The following is a 27,883-nucleotide window of genomic DNA, read 5'->3' as shown; positions in this document are numbered from 1 at the left end:
CTTACATTTTCGCAAAATTTTGCATAAAGAAACATTTTAAAAGCACCGGTTAGCGTATCGATCTGAAACATCGTCATCTAGTCACGTGCACGTATGAACGATTAAAATAGCATTTTCCTCACCCGTCACAATGTGCAATAAAGAGCGTCACAATGTACCTATGTGTGTGCAGAAAATAAAGCACGAGTGACTAGTTTTATGCGATCGTTTCAGACTATTAGTGAAAGGAGCGTTTTACGATGTTTCCGCAAGCCCGAGACTTGAGCCGATTTAAGTGTTGGAAGCAAGCCAGGGCCGCTCAAGCGGGGGGTCGCATCAAATGGCCGTTACGTTACATAAAATCGTTGCCAAATTGATACGATAAAAAATCATTTTGTCACTTGGAATTGATAGCGCGAAATCTCGCTACGGAACCCGTTCGCCCGTCGGGACTCGCGCACCCTCCCATTCTCATCCCTTTTAAGCCGAGATAAGGGTTATCTCGGCACGAAGACTCTGCGAATTGTAAAACAAGGCTCTAAAAAGTTTCAAAAGTGCCTTTCGGACTTACGGCCACACTCGTACTAAAGAGGGCCTCTTGCTCTAAGAGCTGCATTAGTATTCAAGTCACGTTTGGATTCTGAGTGTGGGTCGTTTTATTTATATTAATAACGGTCGTGTTTATACTCCGGATTATACTCCCTTCATTCTCTCTCTTTTTTCTCTGCGATTGATTATTCAGTGTCTTCTGGTGTGGGTTCGGATAGCTGTGTCTGCCTTTTATGGAGTGACCCGAGTAGTAACAGATGGCTATATCAAGTAGCGAAAGTGATTGAAAACCGTCTGTGGAAACCCCTTTGCAGACTTGGTAAGGCTTCATTATTTATTCTCCGGGGTTTTGCTATCTCTTTGTATTACCCCACGAGGCGTTTAACCTCGTATGACCCGTTTACGCTTAATTCGCTCGTAAATAATAACCCAAAGGAAAACAATGGTCTGAATAGTGCAGGAACTAACTTTGGGCGCGGCTGAGAAATGGGATTTCATATATTATTGCAATCATATATTTTTTTTAATTTATTGTCCACTTTGCTTTGTTCAATTTACATTATGTTGTTTGATTATTTTTTACTTTATCTATATATCAAAAATGAAATTTGATTTCGAGGTTTGATTGATTGATATTCGATATTTTTTTCAAAAACAAGTAACTGAATGCCATTAACGTCACTAGTGACGTTGTCGCAATACATATTTTCCACATCGCTATTTTTCGAACTAAAAATTGTTCGAAAACAGTTTCAAACTGGTGCAATAACAAAATGCATCATTCGGAATTTTTTTGGTAGAAAAATGTGTTATTCGAATGACTTTTGCTTCGATAATCTGATATTCGAGCAGCTCGCTTTCGAACAATTGATTTGTACCTAGTTTTTATTTGCAATGCATAAAACTGATATTGAAATGAAAATTTACCATTCAAATTTTTGTTAAGAATGCTCGAATATATTTTTTTCTAAATTTTACATTGCTATTCTTATTTTCTAATCGGTAGATAGATACTCACCCTTTCCAAGATACTTAAAGGTGAAATATTTAGTTAAGGAACGAAATGTATTACTTATTAAATGAAGCTTTTAGTATTAAAATTTGAGTACAATTGTATAGAATGGAAATTTTTTTTCAAGGTCAATTTATAAAATACGGCAATTTTTTTTATGTTCTTAAAACACAAAAAAAACCTTTCGCCAAAGCAAAATTAAGGTCGGATGTCCCACTCGAATTTTTTTCGCCAATTAAATCCGAGGCAATTTGTCACTTTCCATTACAAAGAGCTCAAAATGAACTTTTAGAGAAAGAGTTTAAGCTTGGCCTCTCTCGAAAGAACACCTGAGAGCTAATCCAAAATTCAATATTGCTTAAAGCCCTTCAGTAGCAACACCAAAACTGAAAATAAACGCAACACTTTTTCCTCCACCACTTAAAAAATGTTATATTGTTGATTATGCGAAAAATTTCCACGAGACATATGACTCGAGGAGAGTTCAGGTTATTATTGCACCGTGGGGGTACATGGGACCCACAAGCACTATGCGAAATCTTGCGTATCTTTATCCCGACCGCACTGGGGGCCCATCAATCAAGCCTCGCGGGGTCTCGGAGACCCCAGCCTCCCCCCAACCCCTCCTCCTATAGCAGTCAGCGTCTCTCTCATGACGTATGATATTGCCGGAGAGACGTCCCGTATGAATAAGCTGCTCATCGGAACAGATGACTAAGCGTTTCGCGGCAAATTGGAGGACCCATCGTAGGGGAGGAGACCCCTAGCTCGGGTAGGTACACCCGAGCGAAGACAGGCCTCATTAACGGGAGGACCCTTTGTCTCTACGAAGAAAGTTCGGATATTCGCACGCGTCATTTTCACTTTTGATACCTCCCCCTAATTCCTTTGGTCGCCGAAGATGTACCGTTTGATATATGAAACCTGTCGCGTTTTAAGTGTAACAAGATCGCGTGTACTTGTGTATATATATTTTTACTTTATCTATGTATGTACATAGTAACAATAGATAAGTTTTGTGATGATGTGAAATTTCGAACTTTCTTATTATAATTAAAAATTAGATATAAAATGCTTGGTTACTTAGAATTTTGTTTTTTTTCGAAAATTCTTAATCGACTTACTATTTGAATCCTTAGCATGCCTCCCCCACGTTAAATATAATTGATATTCAGAAACTTGAAATATAAATTATGTATATTAATAAAAGGTCCTTGATATACTGTATATTAAGAATAAAGGTTTACATAAATTTAGCATTGGGTATATATGTATGTATATGTAGGTATATTCAGTGCCATAACTGTCGCTTTTTGGGAGCTCTGTGTAAGATTTAGATTTTGGCCCTCTCAGCAGGCGAAATTTTCAAAAAATAAATTAATTACTTTATGGTGTAAAGTACGTTTCGAATTGTAGAATAAAAATTATTAATTGAGATAAATAAAGACGAAAATTAAGTAATAAAAAGATAAATTGAAGTGTTTTCAGCCCCTGAAGCCAATTTTGTCAATTTTATTTCAGTCCCCCTTTTGTCGTATATCATGTAGGTATGTACATATATACTTTCCGTACTTTTCTGACAAATGTGAATTCCTAATAATCAATCAAAACTAATCATAATCAACCCAATTAAACTGAAACGAGTGACTTGTATCGTTTTATTTTTTTTAAATAATTAAAAATCGCCCACTTTAAAGGTCAATGAAGTCAACCAATAAAGCCCTCTACATGAGGCCACCACTCTATTAAAAAATTAAATAAATAAAATACATATATGAATAAAAACCAATTCTTCCAAAATATTTGTCGAGATAAATCGATTTATTTGGAGGCACATTTCATTGTTTAATATTAGCGGAAACGAAAATTAAAGCAACGTTGTAATTTGGTTTCCGTAGGATTTCCCTTCTAAATACTTGGCATTTTGACATCTCAAAAGTTTTAATGGCCAAAAGTTTCATGCAATACCTGGTGAAAATTGTAACATGACTGTTCGCACTTAAACTGAAACCAATAAATTGTTCGTGTATGAACAAACTACTGTTTTATGTACATATGTATAATGTACAAACATATGTTAAAGAGTTTTATATGTTACACTTCGCACTGTAACATATACATTTTTGAAATGATAAACGGCGCATTATTCATAGATCTGATTTTTAATATGTAATAATCATTTTTTCTTAATTATTATGATTATTTTAAATACTCTTTCGAGTCTAGCCTCAAATTGTAACCCTAGACGAGTTGTTGAAGCTAACAACGACACATGCAATCGATAATGTTTATAGTCGACATCGTTAGCATCGAGTGTTTTGGCAGTAATATTATATGCGTGTGGGTAGGAAAGAGGGGTAGGTTCGGTTTGGTTTGGTATACCCAGTGCCCGAGTTTCCCAGCCCCAGGCGCCGTATTAACATGCCAAACTTTGTCGAGGGGTATCTCAATTTAGGGATGGGAAAATCGGGCCAAGGGAGCGCTGTGGTCGTGATTATGTCGTGGCTAAAACTGTGTAACACCATCAAGCTCGTGGATATTCAGTGGTTACAGCTTTCGATAAGGCTTCGCAGATGTGATTTGCAGATACCGCGGTGGAGCCTCGTTGTTCTGGGGACATCAAACTGTACATCGGTACTCTGATCCATAACAATGGCAAATGATATCTAAATATAATATACCTAGATATACATACATAGTAATGAATTTTTTTTAAAATTGTTCTTTGTATGGTATCAAGTGTTCATTATTTTCCGTATGTATGTACTATAGTTCACCTGCCTTGACTATAGTATATTAAATTATTTGCATATAGATGAATTTTTAGTACGAACTTAATCTCGTTGTAATCTTCGAATGTTAAGTACTTAATGTAGGAAGTCAAGGATTAATAGGTAACATCGTGCTCTTTGTGTCACATGAACATTTCTAATCTCAGTTAATTATCGTCTGTATTAGATATGTCGACAAGAAAACGTTCCGTTCACATAGAATAGGTTAAGAGACGTTGAAGTACAGGTTGATGATTCTTTAAAACTTTTGTATTGTTTCCAGCCATTTCGAATATGGGCGATCCATTTATTGGTGTAAAGTAGCGATTTTTTCACGCCTTCATTCTTGTGAAAGGAAGCCGAATAAGCCATTTTTTCTATTTTTTTTCTTCGGGGAATGAAATCTCGTCTCCCTTCCATTATCTGTCAATCCATAGTGATGGACTTGACAGCCCACGTAAAAGTCTTCGACATTGAAAATAAATTTGGTCGAATTCCTGCTCGTAAATAAAAGAGGCTTCCTTCACCGGTGGTGAAGGAAGACTTACCTGGAAATATTTGAAAAGCTTGAAATAGTAAACTCTGGTATGCGTGTGAATATATGTATGTTAGCGGGGAATTTTCTCTATTAAAAGAAAAGCGTATTTAATTTATACATTATTTATTTGAGAAAATAAAAATCGATATTGCTGAACATCACAAAAACGTCAAAATAAACATTGTTCCTACTATTTTGAAAGTTTATATTAATTTATAGAACATAAACGCATTTTATAAAATTCATTCAACTTTTCCTATAAATTTTAGTATTCAAAGTTTTATGTGTGTTGTCTCTTAAATTATTTTTTCTAAGGCATTTTATTTATTATTAAAAAAAACATCAGTATGCACTTCTTGTCACGTTGTAATATTTACTATGTAATATTTGTATGAATCGTGTGCTGAACAAATTGTGTACATCTTTAATACTTACTAATTATTTAATAATGTTGATTATTTATTTAAAAATTAAAACAAATAAGTTAAATATTACAGCGATTTCACATGGAAAATTTATTACATTTTCGTTTGAATCAAAATAATTTCTTAATTTATTTATACTGTATATACAAAAAGCACAACTTCAGTTAAAAATATACTTTTAATGTAAGTCATAGAAAAGTTTTTACAAATATTTACAACGAAATTGAGTGGTAAAAATTACTACTAAAGATTTTAGCTTGAAGTTCATTGTTTAAAAAATTACAACAATAAAATAACACATCGTTATTTTTAAACATCATTATTCTAATATACGAAACTACAATATAAATAAAAAAGTACATGTTTTATTAAAAGGAGAATGTATGTTAGTGATTCTCAAAAAATTTCCAAATTCATCATTTTCCAAAATTAATAAAAATTCAATAGTTTCACTTTTCTTTGATAAATATTTAAAAAAAATAATGAATGGTAATATTTATATATTTTAAATTAATAAAAGCAACTTTTCGATTCTCCATTTATATGGATTTAAGAGCCTCTGATTATAGTCCTTTTTTTTCAAAAAATGTTCGAGATCACCCAATCGTATTGTATTTATAAGTATGGCACCGGCCTTTAAAATTTATCTGTATTATACTTAACAGCCGCTATTTTATTTAATAATTCAAATGACTGTAGAATACATTGCATAAGCCTTTCTCATTTTTTTTACACTATTTTACACGAGTGTTTTACGTGAAGCCGAACTCGTCGCTGTCCTCTTCGCTCCAGTGTCCTGAGTCAATGGGCACTTTGGGCTTGGTAGTTCCATTGGATTTAGGTCGGTGGCCCTTGGCATCGACTGGGCTCTTGGCATCATCCAGCGGACCCTGGAGCCCGCCGTTCTGCTTTTGTCATATCTCGAGAATAGTTTCCTGGTCCTTGATGCTAGGAGCGACAGTCATCTCAGCATGCACGTTGTTCACGGCAATAGGTGTCGGAAACGTATCATCCAACACTTCCGTTATGTCGTCGTACCTACAACAAGCATTGTTGTGCTTTAATTAAATTTGAACATTTCTGTAATATTATCAACAACTTTTTTTTTGCATTAAAGTAATCTTTATTCAGTGTAAAGGTTGCCCCATTTATCTGCAGACAAGTCTTTCATAGGTTCTCTGACTATGAAGTTTGTCGTAAATACAATCAAAACTTATAGTCTCGACTTTACTAACAACAGATTCTTTGTAGAATTAAATTTTGGAATCAATTGATAAAACCCAAACTTTTTCATTACATATTTAAGTATGTTTATACTGGCACAGCACAGACCGCCAACTGCATGTAAACAGCAGTACGAAAAATATTATATTATACAGTTTATATGGACTTATTGAATGATTTTCGTAATGAATATTTTCGGAAACGTCATATTGTGACAACATTGACTCGAAAATACGACGCAATATTGTCGCGCTCTGTATTGTACATATATATATTATATTAGCCGAATTTGTCTTGCACTCGGCCAAAAGAAGTCTGAGCGTGCCGAAACGTGCGCTGCTGTATAGTATGAATAGAAGCAGTCTTTTCCTTGCACTACTGTGCCTGACTGTTGACGTGCAGTGCTAGATAATATAAATCGACTGTAACACGTGCATACATATATTAATGTATGTCTGTACATATTTATGTAAGAATTAATTTGTAAATCAAAGTATTATGATCAAAATGAGAGTCCATTATTCAATACATAAAACATTAAGGGCAAAAACACACTGAATGAGACGTAATACATGTTTTTTTGAGATGCTTTCAAATATCCTAAAAAAACGCAGCACCCCCAGCCCATATTCATAGTACACAGTATCAAAAATCACCTCCTAGAGTGTTTTCGGTGATATTTTATCCTTGTGTTTATCCTGCTATATTTTTTCAAATATGGGATTCACCGTTATCGATCTATAACGGTGAATCCCATATTTGAAAAAATATAGGAGAATCTTGTCGGTTTCATATGGATATGCATACACGTGCATATTCATTATTCACGTGTACAGCGGGAAGCCAATGACACATGATATCACATACCACTCAGTGTGTTTTCGACCACACTGAGTGGTATGGGATGTCATGTACCACTTCTCAAAACACACGATGAAAATAACTAGGATTACTGATTGTATTGTTCATTTACAGTTGGTAAAGTTGTTGTTCTATGAGAAACAGCTGCGACAGACGAAACATTTTCTACGTCTACGTCTAAAATTTCTACGTCTACCTAAAGAATCTGTTTTTCTATTGAAATTTGGTACAAGATATGTATGTAGATTCAGAAATTGACAAGAAAGTGTCTAGTTTACTATTGAATTTACCCAGCTTTGCCGGGTAAAAATTCTTATATAAAAATTCGAACTGATTTTTTTCGATTTTAAGCTAACTACTACATATGTACGTTAGATATTTTACCTTTCATTCCCACAGTCGCTGTTCGTATCAGTGACCAGACGATGCCTCTGTCTCGGCAAAAGAGGTGCTGGAGGCTTAGGTCTAAGGGCGTTTACTGCATGCAACAAACCCAGCAGCATCAGCAACCCTGAAGCAACTCTGGCAGGCCACAACCAACCAGGCCAGGCCACCAGTACCAAAGCTCCTCCAATATACATCGGAGCACGTCGAGCGCTACGACATCTCAGCATATTGTCCCAAAACCGCCAAAGCCTCGAATACTCATTTTCACTGAAAATTTACAGCGTTTAATTTCAAATCATATCCAATATTATTAATCGGGATCGATGTTTGCATTGCACTCACTTTGTGAAGAGATCTATGAACAGTGTGATCACCCACATTACCTCTAAAAAGAATATTACGATGGAGCTAAATCTGAAAACACGTTCACATTTACGCATGTACATACATACATATATTACATGAATCATTTAGTTGCGAGATAGATCAACTTACATTATAAACACCCCTGCAACTTGGCGATGTACGCACATTTCAATCCCTACACCGCTCAATACTGAAACAAATAAAAAATAAATTGAATTATACATTGAAATATGTACATGTGTGTGATTGGCGAGCTCAATAGTATAATTACTGGGAGTTCGTTAGCATTTTTACTTTGTCGGTACGGAAAGGGTTAATTAGCGATGTCAGCTCGTCAACCAATGCTAGTAGATACGTAACGAAGTTAATGAACAGTGTTGGCAAAAACGTCACGACTGTATCATTACAGGATTGTAGCATTCTAATGAACCGCCATGCTAATATTATTATACCTACCGAGTGTGACCGATTCAATCGAAAGCACAGGATGGACCAGTATTAATATCTCACTTTATTTCCAGTTTTAAATTGATACATATCAGATTTATTATGATCAGAAGTACGTATATCATATTGAATTTGATTTTTCTTGCGAATATTCAATACAAATCAATGTAAACATTTATGCTAAACATCGGTTCTGTAATACAAATATGTTTGTTTACACTTTGATAGAGTGTTGTGGTTATGCTATTACGTAACTATGGCGTTGATTATATAATACATCTACTAGTCGAATTTCCCGGAAAATAGGAATAAAGGTCCGTATATATTATTCATCACTGTACGTCAACAGCTCGGTAGAACACTGCACGGAAAATACTACTTCTATTCATACTATTCAGCACCGCCCGTTTGAGGTACGTTGATTCTTATTTTGGACGAGTGCAAAGGATAATCGGCTTACATATACATTACAGAGCGCGACGATACGTCGCAATATTGAGTATCATCGAATAAGTATTGTATATTCATGTGCACATGGCAACACTTTTGTTAGTATTGATGCACTTGTCATGTCATGCGTGAATATTTCCACAGTGGCCAAAGGAAATCAGTTTTGCTTGATACGTTAGATGACACGTACTGCTGTATACTATGAATAGATCGTGTTGGTTACTGCTGCTAAACCGCGTACACATTACGGAACATATTAATATCCCATATTAAGAATTGTTTTTGTAGTACCGTTTACGTGCAGTTTACCGGAATGTGTGCTTCTAAATTCATGACTCTAGCTTTGTATAGTGAATAAACAAACAAACAAAAACAGCTTCATATATGTATTTACGGAGTAGATTATTTTGTATGGTATGTATAATATTTATGTAAGTACATATGTATACGACGTATAGGTGCTGTAACAATGATTTATATATAATATTATATTACATATACATATATGAATGTTGTGTCTTTCATTAAAAATTGAATCGTAATTAACATTTTCAGTAATTATATACATGTATGTATGTATGTTTCTCATTTGAAGTAAGAATTTTGGTCTTTTTATTCAATTCGGTTATTAATTTGAATAAACATATATGTACACACGTAGATTACATACGTATGCTGAAGAAATTATGGCTTCGCTTTTGTTTTCAATTTGCTTTATACAGCATACGAGAGTTTTTCAAATCACATTCTAGAATAAATTAAAACATACATATGTACATATGTATATGCCAGTGAGCTCTGGATATTTTTCAAGTAAAAAATCTATTTAAATGCAAAATCAAATTCTGAAAAACACGTCGTATGTAAAATCATTGATTGCGTTTCCAAGAAATAAAACTCTAGATAAATACTTAACATTTTTTAAATATTTTATTTTTGTTGAGAAGTCAAAACATATTACGTAATGGTGTCAAAACATAATCGTATATTGTGTACATTCCATGTATGTACGTATATTCCATAACGGAATATGAATTATATATCATACAAAAACAAACTTAAGTGACTTTTACGGATAGAATGTTTAACACAAATTTGTTTTTACATTCACAACGGTCAACTACATATCACGTTTGGAATTTGCATAGTTTCAAAACATCGAATCAAATAAGGATAAATTTTCCACATAGCTGGAAATTTTCGGAGGTACCGAACGGATGAAAAATGTTCCGAATTCATGGTTCAAGAGAGCTTTTCCATCACTTACCGATCTCGGGTTCGTGATTGAAAATGCACGGTTTTCGCGTTCGACAAAGCCTCAAACACACCACGCTCGACCCGCAAACATACCCTAGAAATACATTCACATATAATATTCGTACGTCCGAGTGATTTATTACAGAGTCGACCCTAGCGCGAATATTTCCGCGCACGCATTATTAATTCGATTCGAAATCGAAAATGACAGTTTCCGTCGAAAACAGAGCCCGGAAAAGCGCTTCTCTGGACGCCGACCCACCCAAACTGTGTTTGCCACCCTCTTACCCTTATCGTTGTTATCCCTTGCGATTTGTGTAAAGGTGGCGCGGGTTCGGAAACGCTGAGGTACATAACTCTTTAGTTAAGGGATAACAGAGTGCAGATGTGCGGAAGAAAGCCAAAAAGAAGGGCTCTGGAGGGACCTCAGCGTGAACTGATATAAGGATAAAAATTATTCCCTTGCAACCTTATTTTTTGACGTAAAAAAATACGAAGAAAATATCCCGTCTGTTCCTTCATATTTAATGTAAGATTTAATCGAAGAAAAACAAAGCGCGAATGTACATCTGCTATTATCTATAAAATATATGAAGGTATAAAATCATTGAATAATACATGTATTAATAATAATCTATAAGACATATGTATGTATATATATAAACGAACTTCATATTTATCAATATGATCTATTCCATCATACCATTTGTATTTTACGAGTATATGTATATGTTATACGTGTATGGAATACAAATTAAATATTATATATATATATATATATATATATATATATATGTAATATATGTTTCTATAAGCTCGCCAGTTATTATACATATACTAGTGAATAGCCCGATGAAATATCATCGCATGGGTATAAAATTATTATATACCCGTATAAAACTAAAAAAAAAATCCGGAACCGGAACCGTTATTTTCGTAGACTCTCTTTATTGTAATAATTTTCAATTCTTTAAGTTAACGTTAACAAAATATTATATTTTCCGATTATACACAAACGGTCATTGACCTCGTAACGTTGAATATTATTATTACACATAACAAATTACGTGCATATACATATGATGTGTATTTACAACACGTATTCTGGGCGAGGATATGGCGTGCGGCGCGGGCTCGTGAGGACATTGCGTTTGGATCGGAGGGTCCGAGGTTCAATTCCTTGCGCCCGCGGTGAATGAAATCAATTTTTTTCTTGAATATCGTCAAAATATAAATAATTTAAATTACAATTTTAATTTAATTGAAAATAAATATATAAAAAAATGGTTCAAAACCTCGCTAAATGAAATTATTAAAATTACGTATTTTTATATGGCGAGAAGGAATATTTCAATTAATGTTTAGAAAAAAAAGGCGAAATGAAGAATTGGATTTGGCGTGATGTCCGTGACCATTAGCTCAATTTAGACCTATATTCAGGCTATTGGGGTGATCGGTTCGAGTCGCGACAAAGTCAGATAAAAATGAATTTATCGATTTTTATCGATTCATTCATTATGTTCGGCAAGAGTTAGGACACACACACACACACACCCACACACACACACCCACACACACACACCCACACACATACACCCACACACACACACAGATTACCGTCTTTATATATATGATTAGCTTTGTCAGTTCAGATTTTTTTCTTTAAAACATAATGCCTTAGGATTCAACACTGCTTTAATATTACTTATATATAGCCCTAAGAATGTAAAAGAAAGCAAAAACGTGACTTTCCAATTTAAATTACTAGTTTAGTGACGTTTTCACGAAAAGCAGTACTGTCAATAAAATATTGTATAATATTTTGCCATGTATGTATAATACTTACAATACTTCTGTGCAATGTTTGACCATAGATTAATATTTAATGTAAATAAATTAGTATACCTGTATTTTTTAAATATCGATTACAAACATAGAGACATTTATGACCAATTTTTGCAGCATTTTAAATATCGACAAATTTTGAGATACTATTAACTCAAATTCTGTAAGACATATGAATGGATTGACAATTTGTTGAAAAAACCTTTCAAATGAAATCAGATAAATTAGCAAACTCTAAAAGGAAACGATCGACCTTGGAGTCACATATTCAAGGTCTGGCCAGCAGAATAGCCAAAAATACCATACAATTGGAAGCATTACACGCTAACCATTGATCTGTGCTACTGGTTATATGTAATTAATAATTCTTAATCTGTATAGCACACTCGTCGCGTAGGAGCATTCTGTTAGAAGGGTTTGAATGATTGCTTGGATAAAATTAAATTAAATAAAAATATCTAAAACATTTTTGTCATGAATGTAGTATTGAACTGTGGTTTTTTTCTTTTTGTTAAGAATATATCTCATTATGAATGTTCCGTAGAAAATGTAAAATATACATACAATCACTAGCTCCTTTGTTTACAAAATTCAGTAAATAAAAGCACGTTGCAATCTAGGATACCATCACACGATCTGCTTACGACACGCACGTGCCTCAACAACAACAACATCACGCATGCGTTCACCCCAACGTACACGCTTGTCGATTAGTGTGTCGCACATCGAATATCAAAAATTTTTTTTTTTTTTTTTCGTCAAAGGCAAGACGACATTTCGATCATTCGGATTGGAATCGGTTCAATCGTGCGTTCAACGGTCCAAATTTTCCCTTTTCTCTCACCCGAATAGAAGTGGAAATGGTGGTGGAGAAATATGAAAATCGGAGAAAAATTCTCGATCCTTCCTTCATTCGACACTCGTTTTCCCCTTCTCGGCGATTTAACACGGAAAAGCTTAATGAAAATAAATTTATACGCGCCATATTCGGACGGTTAAATAATTTCATAGACGACATTCGAAAATTGTGACCAGGCATTTTCTTTGCGAAATTTCTTCAAACGTTTCACTATGATTTATTCCTCGCAAAATTTAATTATTTCTCTGTAAGCGGTGTACAGATGATTTACAACATGGTTTGCTTATTTATTTTAGGCTCACTTAGAGAAAAAAATATGAACATCGGATCGATAACTTTGTAAAATAATTTCCACATTTATTTTATAAGAACGAAACAACTTCAATATTTAATGATTACAATGTTATTATAGCAATTATTATGAACATAAAAAAATCAAACAAGGATTAAAATGGAATATAAAAAAAAATAATCCAAGGTTAATATATTAATTAGAATGATTTATTTATAAAATGGTGGAGCCTTCTACTAAAACCTGCTTTTCAATATTATTATAAACTTTCAATTGATAATAAAAATATCATTTCAGAAGTTATCACTTATAAGTTTTAGCCTATTTTTAACCATGCACAGTTTATATACATATGTATACAAATATATATGCATACAAATATTATCTATTGAAATGTATGTGCTGTAGTTATTTGTAAAACTTCGATGTTCATTCAAATTCGTATTTATTCAGATTTCCATCGAGCTTTACATGAAAAAGTTTTAATTGCACAACGCCCTTCGAGTTGAAATTTTACAAATGCAAATATTGATTGCGAAGTAAAAAATAGTAAAAAACTACTGAATATCCAATTTCTTCTTTCATAAATATTCCGCTTGCATCGCCGAAACGGAAAACGCTTTACGTTCGTCGGAAAAGCGCGCGGTTCATTCGGACCGGATATGAGGACACGCGGAGCGACCACTTTGGAAGTTGTAAAACTTTTACGGTTAGTCGTAAGTCGAGGCCTTCCCGTTAACGACCCCGGTTTTGGGTCAACTCCGCAACAAAACCGGATGTGGAAGGTGCGTTTTTTACCCGCGGGGTCGTGGGGATCTCGCCTTGACTAGACCCCCGCACAGGTGATAAAAAAAGAAAAAAAGCCGCTGGAAAATAGCCCTTTTTAATAATGTAAAGGTCGCTGCTCAAAGTTAGCGTGCCTTTTCCGGTTTTCGTTTTGTTTTGCGGTCTACAAAGGATCACCGTGTCGACCGCGAACCGGGAAACAATTAAATGCTACGCTTTTTGCTTATTTTCTGTATCGACGTTGGACTCGTTTCAATTTATTCATTTTAATGACGACGACGGTATAACATTTCAACTTCTATAATTGAAGCAATAATTTTTAATTTTATTTGACAAAAAATTGGAATATCATAATCTTTTTTTGATTTTTAAATGCTTTTTATTATTACTAAGTTATGGTCACAATACATCTTATATCTATTTTAATAGCTACTGATGTACTGATCATTTTCTATTTTACAATTTTAATTTAATTTTGTTAGTAATCATAGTATTATATTATTCTAATTTTAATGTACAGCATAATAGGAAAAAAAACTCAAAAACCTATTTACAATTCTTATAAATGCTCATAATATTTATTAAAGACTTTCTAAAGTCGACGATCTAAAGCAGATTATGTTTAGGTAATCTGTTTTCATACCTGAAGGGTATAGACATTTTGTTATAATCACCTAAACTATTCACTAGTGTGTTAGTGTGGTTATTAGTGATTCGGTCATAGAATCTACTGGTTAGTTTGTTAGTATTGTCTGTAGCTAACGGAATATTATTTATGCAGTTTTTTTTTCAAGTTAAATAAATTATTTTTAGCGATTTATTTTGTATTATTTAGAGCTTGGAAAGGTTAGTGTTGGAGGCGTTATTCCATACAGGTGAAGCATTGCATCATAATCCGAAAAATACACTCGATATCTGATGATGAACATAATTTTTTTATTGGATTACTCAACAAAATAATTAATAATGAGCCAAACTTTAATTATCTATTGATGATATATGTAATACCCGTTCTATCTTTCATCCAAAGTAAGATATTTTCCAAGTTTTTCTCAAAATACAAATACAAAAATCTAAAAAATTAAAACAACAGATAGATCAATCTACATAAGATCATTTTTAAATATGCTTTAGCGGGGCTGCGCTTACCATATGTACAAATGTGTGCGAGGCACACAGGCGGCCGAAATTTAAAGGCGGTCGAAAGAAATTATATTCGAAAAAACTATATTCCTTAAAAAATACGAAACAAGTCATCGTACTTTTTAAAATAAATTTAGGTTGTCTTGTTGTATACTTGTGGTTTGATGTTGTAAGTTACAACTTTTAACACACCCGAACTACAATTCGGGGATATAACGGAATAGCTTCGGTCCGCATAGAGCTAGGTCTTTTATATTCTGTTATTTTTGCGACTGCTAGATGTATTTCTTCAAGGATGTTGAGTATTGGTTGGTCATCGAAAGAACTATGTCCTAGAAGTGGGATTGGGGGGTAAAAACACTATATTTCAGTCTCATTCGTCGTCTGGTCTTGTTCAGAACTAAACGTTTTGGTTTTCTGTCTGTTTTTATGGTTAATTTTTATTGTGATTAAAATTTTCAACACTATATTTCTCACACAATATTTATCAGTAGGTAAGATTTTTGCACTTACTCGCATCCACTTAATTTTTTTTATTAGTATGATTTATACACTAAAGTTAAAATTAAAGAACGGCTGATTTTGACTCCTAGGCGCGGCCCTGTGCTTCAGATGTTCTTATTTTTCGTTTGCTCAATGCTGAGCGTCGTATCTATCATCTGGGATCCACTCCTATCGGTCCTGTGCCAAGTTGAAAGCAGCGTTTATACCGGGTTGACCCTATTGGACTTTACTCGCAGCGCGGCAACAGGTGATTCAACCGTTTTTGAACATTTTGGACTTTCAAGTCACTTGTCCAAGCTGTGTACTTGTTCCAAACTACTTGCGTCACGTCAACCCAATATTGGAGACAATCTCGTCAGTTCTTTCATTTCTGTCTCATATTATGGTAGACAGTGCTCTTGCTCGCCTTTCTTTAATATTCCGGTGACTATCAGCTTCTCTAGACTCTCCACATCCTTCTGGACAATATGATCGAAGTAGGAATGAAATATTTTCCCACATGCTGTAGAGGAGTTGTAGAACGATCAGTTCTTTGAGAATGGATATGTTCGTGCGTTATTCGGTCCATGGAATGCGCAGCATCGCCTCCACCACATATCGTAGGCATCTAACAATGTCCTTTTCTTTCATTTTTAGCATCCAATTCTCGAATCAATTTAATGGGGATCACCAGAGATTGCACCATACAAATTTTCGTTCAGCAGCATACATATGTAGATCAATGGTTAGGATGTAATGCTTTTAATTTTCACGGGTTCTATCCCTGGCGTGGCACTGGCCAGACCTTGGATATGTGACTCCAAGGTCGATCGTTTCTTATAAAGATAAATTGAAGAGTGTGCCAATTTATCTGATTTCATCATATTTAAAAAGTGATTGAAAAAAATGGAATACAGCGAAGAACAAACAAAATAGATATTCGCTAATTTCAATTAGTCTGATTGTAAATCCGTTGTGTCATGAAAAAATTACGTACGTGGGATAGATAGATAGATAGATAGAAACATATTTTAACTAGTCAAAATATATTATAACTGGTAAATACACTTTGATTGTAACATATGTAGATAGATGTATGAACATGCAAATGTTACAATGTATATATATATATATATATATATATATATATATATATATACACATATATGTATATATACATATATCCCTGTTGTGTGCTGCTGGCCAGAATCTTGGATATGTACATAACTCTAAAGTCGATCGTTTCCTATCAGAGTTTGCCAATTTATCTGATTACATTGAAACGGTTCCAACAAATTGGCTCTGTGAATGTTATCGATGTTTATATTTGCCCTGTATAATACGTACAATACTTCTGTGTGATGTTTGATGATCGATGTTTGTAATTGACCTTGAATAATACTTCTGTACAATGTTGGACCATAGATGTCGTGTTTAATGTAAATAAATGGATGTACATACATATAATTGATGATTCTTAATATGGAGCGATCTGATCGATTGATTGAATAAAATAAAAATAATATAATATATGTAGAGCTGTTTTCCATATTTTTTTCAGACTGATCTTCGCCATTCCTATTCTTCTGCTGATTTCTGAATGGCATCCTCATTTTCTTGAGATCAAGGGATCTAACATACATAGATCCAGATCCAGCACCACATTTCGAATTCATCTAACATGTCCGTTTATTTATTTTTTACCGTGTATGTTACAAGTCTATACTATTAAATGGGAATCACTAAAGAATTTTAAAATAAAAGATCCAACATTTCCATACTTGGTGATTGGTATTTTATTTCATAGAACATGAACATTCACCTTTACAGATTTTAATGTTACATATAACAGATACAGACCTTTTTTATCTTTACAGATAAAAAAGGTCTGTATCTGTTATATGTAAGTCGACTAGATGTCGCATGCAAATTGAGCAACGCCATGTGACAAGAGTTCAATAAGCCCAACGGATATAAATTTATAATAAGTGTGCGTTTTATCCATGTTGATTTTTAATTAATGAAACATATCTGAATCGCTACTGCGCTTAGTTTATCAGATGGAGCGTTGCGATAACGCACGTTGAACATCACAAACGCTCGCTAGGCATATTTCATCGGAATTTCCAATTTTATCCGGCGCTAAATCTCTTTTGTTGTTCCTTTTGCGAAGTTCGTTCGTTTTGAATGCGCGATGTTTGTATTATAAAGCGTTATAATACGAAATAATGGAGTTGTTCGCCCGCTAGCAACAAACGCGCCGCCAAAATAAAGTAAAAAAAGTGAAAAAAAATCCCTCATTAAGTCACGTTTCGGTATAACGCTGTGAGTTATGAGCGACACTTCATTCGCGCCCCCACCGACAAATGTTCAACTCAACGTTTTTTATTTAACTTTATTTTTTTACAGGAAAAACGAGATGCGTGGCAGCCCTGTGCGTTTTTCCGGCACCCGTACGCACATCAAGGTAGCAAAACCGAAAAATTCCCCACGCGAAACCGACGTAAGCTTTTTATTCGATTTTTTTACTCTTCACTCTTAATTGTGTTTTGCTTTTTATGTGTCATTTACATTCACACGTGAACGTATTGTTTTTACGTAAATTTATAACATATGTATAATCATGTATAGGTACCAATGTACGTTTCAAAATGCTACGTGTCTGTAAGATACATTCATCTTCATAGCATATTCTGTACTTTTTCAGTAACCGTCATAAATAAGACCTTCCTACCTTGAACCAGATCAGAAATAGTCCAAAATTCAGACATTTAGAATCATCAGAAATAATAAATATCATCATTTATGTACACTTTACCATAAACTGCTGGTTGGAAGTCCTCTCAAAATCGCTTCCATTTGTCTCTATTCTGAGCAACATCCTATTTATTTTTCTTATTTTGTCCACCCATCTCACTCGTAGTCTTTCTTCCACTCTTTTACAATATCCAACCACTTCTTTTATCCTTTCTTTAAGCTATGTGATCCACCCATTGCTATTTTATTATGTTATATACTATTTCACTATGTAAGCTACCCTTGAAAGATCCGAAAAGAAACATGAAACGCTTTAGCTAATATTATATATTATCAAATAGTGGATATCCGAATACATATAACATTACGTATTCAGATTTTATCATATCTCTTATAAACATGAACGCAATATATGTATATTAAAAGTTTATACTTACATGTATGTATTTATGACAAAATTACTTGAATTTTCTCAAGTTGGTTTTCCGCAGTATTTACGTATATTATATAGAGGCGAAAATAAACTTTCGGATATGACGTATAGACAAATAAATTCAATACTGCTTTCGTAAAAGAAAAGTCGGTTCTCCAAATGGAGATTTATATAAAAATTTGAAGTGAAATGGTTCGGAATCCTTTTGTAACCTACCCAGAGATTTTCTTTTAGCGTGAAAATTCTCGTAGACTACGTGAGTTTCCTTTTCGAACGTTGATGTAAAGATTTGCGACATTATAAATCGCACGAGTCTCTTCAGTTTGCTATACCTATGCTTCTGCTTTTGACTTGAAGCGTTCGCGTTTATTTCTATTACGCTGAGTAAGCCGATTATATCCGCAAAAAAATGAATGCGAGTATTTAATTTCGCAGAGGAAAACTTCTCGATGACCTTGTAGTACTACTGGTACGTGAAAAAAATTACAAATTATTATTTTTTTCATTCTGGGATAAGCAAACGCGTTCAATTGAGTGGAAACATACAGCCTTCGCTTTGTTCCCGAAGAACCATTTGGACCATAAAACAAATTTGATGGTTAATAAACGGCGCGACTTTCGCAAGGGCAAAGAAAGACTCGCATTCAACAACAACGTCTCTGTTCTGAAAGACAAATTTAATGTTCTGTACTACTGGAAGTGTGCCACGGTACACATTTATTTTTGCGAAAATTGCGCAGCACAGTCCAATCACCAAAACTACATATTGTTTGTATAGATATTTATTACCAAACTACCTATTGTGCTCAACAATTTACTTCGGATAAAACTTGTAGATGTTTCTGAGCAAGATCTAATAATTATGTTTTTCAACTGTATATCTATAGATATAATTAATTATTATCAATCGAAATATGCTATTTAGACCAATCAAATCTCTAAGAAAGTTAAATTTTCTAAAATTTCTGTACTAATTTAATCGATAATTTCAATCAACCTAATTTTTAGTCTGATATAATTATAATACACTTTGGTCAGTAAGTGATTTTATTGGATTCATCAATAAGTCAATTTTACATAATAATTGTATATAAATAAAATTGAAAATCATGTTTGAATTTTCAGCTTCAAACATCATTTCATTATGTGTATAGCATAAAAGAACTTCGTTATGTTAATATACAAACCAACTGTGAAAATTTACTGACTTTTAGTATCTTTTAGTGAAAATTTACTGAAAAGTACTATCCGTTATAGATCGATATACATACATACATATGTACATAGCTGACCATTTATTATAATTACTAACCGTTTGCTTACTGCCCAATGTACAATATATTGTGCTGTACATTGAAGGTATTGATAATTCTACTGTACATTGAATGTACTGACCAGTGTACTGATCATTGTACTTGCCGTTGTACTGTACATTGAATCTACTAATCATTGCACCATACCTTGAATGTACTGGCCAATGTACTGTTCATTGAATGTAGTGATCGTTGTACTGTACATTGAATTTAGTAATCACTGTGCTAACAATCGTACTCATCATTGTACTGTACATTGAATGTACTGATCATTATACTGTACATTGAATGTACTGATCATTGTACTGTACATTGAATGTACTGACCATTGTACTGACAATTGTACTGATCATTGTACTTGCCGTTGTACTGTACATTGAATGTACTAATCATTGCACCATATATTGAATGTACTGGCCAATGTACTGATCATTGTACTTGCCGTTGTACTGTACATTGAATGTACTAATCATTGCACCATACATTGAATGTACTGGCCAATGTACTGATCATTGTACTGTACATTTAATGTACTGATCATTGTACTGTACCTTGAATGTACTGTTCATTGTACTAAACATTGAATGTACTGATCATTGTACTGACTATTGTACTGTACATTGAATGTACTGATCATTAAATTTTCTGACAATTTATTTTATTTCTTGAATATTTATTGTAAAAACTGACCAAAAGCATTTAAATTTATCGACCAAATACAAAGTAAAATTTGATTACGTCTTTAATTTAATGTCAAAACTTATATTACTATTAAAAATACTACTAATTGACTTATTTTGCTTTCAAGGTAGTTTTTTTCATTAATAAAATATGAACTTCCGAGTATTTACATAAAAAACAGACATGTTGAATGATCTACATAATTCACTACTCAACTTTGTTAAAATTTCGACCTTGTCTTTAGTTTGGCCCGCAATTGCCGGAAAAAACAACCCGAAAACAAAATTTAGCGTCTTGATTTAGATTATATCACAGCAGCGTTTTCACGTATGCAAAAGTCTCCGTCACAAATTCTAGAATTTTGCACGCGACAAACACGAGAGTGGTGAGAGCTGAGAAATGTCTACTTCCGTTTCCGGCATCACGGGACGCCCGTCCATTGTTCACAGAAGGCAAAAACTTCTCCACGACTATTTCCATTTTTTTTTGCCCCCTTACGAAAAAAGAAATGCATTTCTCTATGTAATTTCATCTCCAGTCGCTTTCATTGTGTGCGAGTGCGATAATAATCCAAGTTGGACGCATTAGGGTCGACGATCACGGTAGTGCATTGCGAGATTAGCGCGTGACGCGTGAATAAATGATGACGTGTTGGGTGGTAAAATGTCAGTTTTGCGTGCCGAAGCATTCGGGAAGCTCCGGTCTCAATAATAAATGAGGCTAACGAAATAGCGTAACACGCAGGTGGTGTCAAGCCCACGTGTGCCACTGCTGCGTTGGCCGGCTTCGACTGGCACGCGTCTACATACAAAATATTGCGTTACAACGTGAATTCGTACGCATTGTACGAGAGTCCTGAGTGGTTCGTCAAACTTTATCGATTTAACAAATTCATGGGAAATTTTTTTGGTTAGCAAGTGTCCAATTGTGCGATATGTATGTATGTTATATATACATATGTATCTACCTCGATATGCATATAAGTTAGTACATATATACATACATACATACATAGCCAGCAGTTTGGCTTAGTGATAGCGTATATATTTAGCATCACTGAGGTCATAGGTTCGTGTCCTCGCCACTGCTGGTTAGATTTGGGGGTTTTGTGACTCCAAATCGATCGTTTCTCTATCAGAGTTTGCCAATTTTATCTGATCATTGCTGAAACGGTTCCTGAAAATTGGTATTAAATCTAATCCTGTTGTCACAAAAATCTGCCTGTGTATAATTTGTATTAATTATACACAGTAATCTGAAATCCATAGATGTCACTATGATTATTATTTCTGATTAATTGTTATATTCTATATATTCTGATTGTATATGTATGTATTACTGTATTTCTGATTTCTGATTGTTTATGTATTTCATTAACGTACACCCGTCGCATTGGAGCAAATCTGTAATGGCGAGTGTGTATTGATTTGTGACAATAAAATAAAATAAAATAACATACGTACGTTCATAAGCTAGTGCATGTGGACAGAGATGGTTTCCGAAATACTATTTTTTTAATGTTTTATTTATTTTTTTCATAGAAAATAATAAACAGTCTTTACATATAGCCTTTACAGATCGCTTCAAAGCGACGAGTGCTCTTATACAGATACAATACACTCAATCAATATACATAAGGAAGAATTGTAAATAGGTATTTGAGCTCTTTTTATTCCTATTAAGCTGTACATTGACATTAGAATAATATAATACTAACAAATTATATGATTATAAATATGATTACTAACAAAATTAAATTAAAATTGTGAAATAGAAAATGTTCAGTAGATCAGTAGCTATTAAAATAGATATAAGATGTATTGTGAAAATAATTTCGTAATAATAAAAAGCATTTAAAAATCAAATATACATACATAAGCATTTTATACAATGCGAATTCATCCACTGTCTATGGAAAAAATTTTGTAGCATTTTATAATCACATGGCAAACCTCAAGACGCTGAATAACTTGAGATTAGCAAGAGAGATAGGAAGGAGATGCCAACGTACAGGAACTTTTTCAATGAAAAACAGAAAAATTGACAAACTCTGATAAGAAACGATCGACCTGGAGACACAAACCAAAGTCTGGCAAGCAGCGGGACTCTAGTGAGACTCTAACCCGTGACCACTCTGCTTGAAAGCATAATATGCCAACCACTATTCTATGCCAAATATTGATTCATATCCTTAAAATAAAAATGAAACCTAGATGATAAATCTTTTTTTTTTCAACATATTGAGAGATTTGTCGGCCGATAAATCTCTCTACCTATGTACTATAAGCATAAAGTATTCAGTTATAAGAGATACACAAATCTTTTGATTCCATCAAATTTCCTAGAGTGTTAACTTCTTTTAGCGAGATGACGATTTCTAGACTGATTTCTGGCTTAATGAGTCGCATATTGACTGTTTTCGAAAGTTTGTCAGCTTCTGTTTAAGCATCTGATATTTCGATACAATTTTTTTCCTCGTATATTATTAGTAATCGCTAACCAGCACCATAGCTCAGTGTTTGGCGTATAATGATAACAACTGAAGGGTCACGGGTTGCTGGTCAGATCTTGGATAGATGTGACTCCAGGTCGATCCAATTCATCGGATTTTATACAGCCTCTATTTTTCAACATTTATAATTTCAAGCTAAGATTTCTAAAATTACAATATCCAATCCATTGTTTAAAAGTACCGAGTCACGATGAATACAACCAGTATCATTCGACTGATTTCATTATGTTTTATTGGCAGAAAAAATAATATTTTAATTGTTGTAGAAAAGTTGCTGATATCGAAGCAACTTTACGCAGGAAGATTAGTTTGGCGATTTGTCTGCGGACGAGTCTCTATGTATGTGTGTAAGACCACCTTGAAATTCATTTGTGTTACTGCTATGAAGTACATACAACTTATTTTGAATATGTACATACACAATGCTAATGGAAAAATCCTCACGATTACGGTATTGTTTGAACATTGAATTTCCCCACAGTGTAAAAGTATATATATAATATTTGAGCTGTTTCGATCAATTTTAAAGCAAATCCCACTCCAACGCTAGCGTACAAAATCTATATATGTATGTAGAGTGCTGTAATAGTTTTTGGAACAAAAGGTTCTACAGGTATTGTGCAGGGAACACGTTGGGAAATTTATTATAGCATAGGATACTGCAAAATCTGCGGTCGCACTATTTATTGTGTTTACACATGTTTCGGTGCTACGATTTTATTTAAGCGTTGCAGGTTTTTGCGTTAGCATGTTTATAAATTAACAATATCGTGCTAAATATTGGATCAAAACCATAATGATGAATCATACTCTTACATCTAAGCAGACCATGATATTAACTAATATGAAATGTTTGATCTTTTCGTTTATGCTATAAATTTTAAAATTATGAATATGCAAAAAAAATATCTGATTCACATAATTTGAGGCTCCTAGAGGTTTGGTGTGACCTTGCATGCATATGCAAGAAAATTCTCGTGATGGACGAGAGTTTATGGACGTCAGATTTATTTGTATAATTGATTTATGTGGCAGCTCTAATAACACATGTTGCGTTTTAGTTAAAAAAATCCCAAAAAACTCAAATCATCGATTTTATCTTTGCATCCAAGTTCATCTGTAGATGGTGCTTGTAAAACCATTTTAAACGTTAAATATTGTACGTATCGGAAGAGAAATAAACGCAACTCGCCTGTGAGATGCTAGTGTACAAGGTGAGTTAATACGCGACTCACATGTGAGTCGTTGGCGTAAAATGGGTTAAGGACTTAGGGACTCGAAGTCGATCTTTTCCTATCAAAATTTCTCAATTATCTGATTTCATTGTTGAAACGGTTCCTCCATCAAATTGGCAAAAACCATCCTACCCACTATTTAAATGTGATTTCAAAATTTATAATATATAAATTTATATATGAACAAATTTAATACCATAGATGTCGCTCAGGGGCAACCCGTTATGATAACCGACAGTGTGGACTAGTAAGTGGTTAGCATAATAATGATCACGGGTTCGAGTCACACTGGTTGCCGCTGGCCAGACCTTGCTTTGTGACTCCAGGTCGATTATTTCATATCAAAGTTTGTCAATTTATCTGATGTTCATTGAAACGGTTCCAACAAATTGGCAACATTTATCAATTTCTCGCAATTTTCGCGTTCTCAGCATCTTGAATTTCGCTGATTCGTATAAAAAATGCTGCAACTTTGTCCATGAATGTCTCGAAAATTTTAAGTTTTTCAGCATCTTGAAAATTTATTTTATTTATATTAAGAAAATACTCCGAAAATGTAAGTTTATCAAAAAAAAGTTATCCTATGATCCATCTCCATGATGCTTTGTTAACAAATAATTATTCTAAAAATTATATATCAATGTTAATTGGGCAGGAAGGCGCATTGGGGTTTGCCTGTTAGGGCTTCCTGGTATATATAATATATGTATCATGGGGAAGTATAAAATTATTATTAAAAAATCATAATAATTTTGTAAAGCAGCGTTGAATTTTCCGGATTGGAAAAATCGACAAGTGCCTTTCAAAATTATATGTTTTGGGAAGCCTAGATTTTTGCATGATATTTGGTAATGTATGTATATCATACTATATTATATATGAAAAGATCAAGCAAAAATGCTTCCTTAAGTATTGTTTTCATGTCATAAAGAATATAAATATGTATGTATAATGTAAACAAAATTAAATTCTCTATGATATTTTTCTATGTATTTATTGTGAACGAAAAAATATATGATATATTATTGGAAGACGGAAAAAGATAGAGTGAAAAAAAAACGAAAATAAAGACCAATAAGAAACGTCCTCTCTTATTTTTGCAACATTTATTTTTGCCTTCGGTTAATTCAGGACACAATTTATTGTAGACCCGTCGCTTTTTGTGTGCTTAGTATTTATTTTTCCTTACCCTTAATATACCTACAGAACTTTCAGTTTAGGTACATATGTACATAACGTCGAAACGATTATATTTTAATTCATTCGTATTACCCACACAATTGTTTATTTAATAAATGTTTCGATACAACAAATATAGATTGAATTTTTATATTATATGTATACAAAAAAATTGCGTCTTCGTTCTTATTTTCGTTCGAATAGAAAAAAAATAAGCTCAATTTCATAGTAACGTCGAACAATGTATGCACTGTATGTATGTATGTAAATTACGGTTCCTGTGTAATATGTAAATTGGATATCTATTACATTGCTAAGGCGGTTCTACGGATGGTCACATATTGCCTCGGAGGCTGTCTTTCGGATCACCAATTTACTAAAAGGATCCTGAGAGGGTTGTCCACACGCCGTTATATGCTGGTTATAAATTATATTACACGTCATCAAATTACCCAACCGCAAAGTTGGTTAATTTGCAGCGAAAGCCCTGTGCGTCAACAAATCACTCTTTTTTACTCTCGTCGGCATAAAGTAATAATAAATAGAGGCGTGAGGGTCACCAGTTGACGCGTCGTAATTATGCTAAATAATTATAGCAATCCTGTTTGCATTTTGAAAATATTTCGGCCGTTATAAATTAGGTAATTTGATACAAAGTGGGCAATACCGTGGATAATCAAATTGTGGGCACGCGTGCTCGTAACAACTTGTCAAAGTGTTTCAGTAGCCTGAAACTTTCAGAGCAATTTATTTTATAGTTCAACTTGAAGGCATCATATTTGTACATGTATAATAAAAAAAGTTACTTTTTTATGCACGTCTCACTAATGATGCTCAAATTACGAAGTGCCCCGAGAAAATTTCCTGAAAGGTTGAATTTTTCCATATAACGAGCAAAATATGGATTCAAATTTTATGCAAGCTTCTATTCAATTTGTTACATAAAAAAATCCAATATTATACATTATAGTTTTCATATTTTAATTAATCTGTATTATTGTCTTTTGTAAATGATTTAAATTACGATGTACCATCAACCAGTAGCATAGACTAGTGGTCATGAAAACGTGATCAGTAATTGATTCTGAGTTCGAATCAGTCAAAATCTTGAGTTTGAATTTTTGCATGATCATAAAACTTCTATTGTTACTACGTACATAGATAAAGAAAAAATACCCATAGCATGAAACTTTAAGAGCAATTTGTTTTATAGTTCAACTTGAAGGCATCATATTTGTACATGTATAATAAAAAAAATTGCGTCTTCGTTCTTATTATTCGTTCGAATAGAAAAAAAATAAGCTCAATTTCATAGTAACGTCGAAAAATGTATGCACTGTATGTATGTATATGTACATATGTAAATTATATATGATGCTTTGTTAAAAAAAATCTATATCAATGTTTGTAATTGGCAAGAAAGTATCATTGGGGTTTACCTGCTAGGCCTTCCTAGTATATAGGTATATGTATGTAAAAAAAATAAAAATAATATCATGGGGAAGTATAAATTTATTTAAAAAAAATCTTTTTTAAAATAAATTTCCAGTTTTTCAGCATCTCGAATTTTGCCGATTTGTATAAATGCTGCAAATTTTTTCATAGATGTCTCTATAAATTTCCAGTTTTTCAGCATCTCGAATTTCGCCGATTTATATAAATGCTGCAAATTTTTTCATAGATGTCTCTATGGATCAATGTCCAATGTTTAATCCATATTTGTATTTGCAATACTTCTTAATATTATTTAGTATTTAATATTAATATAGTATTTGCAATATGTACTTCTTAGTATTACAATACTTTGCAATAACAGTTACAATACTTCTGTACAATGTTTGACCATAGATGTCGTGTTTAATGTAAATACATATATAATATATGGGTGTATACCTGTACAGGTATACTTAATTATATAATTATATATAATTAACAATTCCTTATCTGTATACCACACTGGTCACTTTGGAGAAATCTTTTAAGACGAGTGTGCACAATTAATTGAAAAAAATCTAATCTAGGATATTGCAAATTTAAGCTTCAAAATTTGTTGCAGAATAAAAAGTCCGGTACTTTAGGTGAGCCGTATATTTTATCAG

At 33.4% G+C, this 27,883-nt stretch overlaps 1 protein-coding gene across 2 annotated transcripts in view; it reads right to left on the bottom strand.

Annotated features, from left to right (window-relative positions):
- Nucleotides 1-5,854: 5,854 nt before the first annotated feature.
- Nucleotides 5,855-27,883, bottom strand: part of LOC143916945 (uncharacterized) — a 55,033-nt gene continuing 33,004 nt past the window's right edge. For both annotated transcript variants that reach the window (XM_077438250.1, XM_077438251.1), the window contains 4 exons: nt 8,242-8,302; nt 8,089-8,160; nt 7,744-8,013; nt 5,855-6,312 (listed from right to left, as the gene is read on the bottom strand). In XM_077438250.1, the coding sequence (XP_077294376.1) occupies nt 6,189-6,312; nt 7,744-8,013; nt 8,089-8,160; nt 8,242-8,302 (527 nt within the window). In that variant the 3' untranslated portion in view covers nt 5,855-6,188. The remainder of the gene's footprint in view (nt 6,313-7,743; nt 8,014-8,088; nt 8,161-8,241; nt 8,303-27,883) is intronic.

The sequence above is a fragment of the Arctopsyche grandis genome, chromosome 9 (assembly GCF_051622035.1).
Source record: "Arctopsyche grandis isolate Sample6627 chromosome 9, ASM5162203v2, whole genome shotgun sequence".
Taxonomy (NCBI): Eukaryota; Metazoa; Arthropoda; class Insecta; order Trichoptera; family Hydropsychidae; genus Arctopsyche; species Arctopsyche grandis.
The sequence above is the reverse complement of the archived record's forward strand: the minus strand, read 5'-3'. Positions and strand labels throughout refer to the sequence as shown.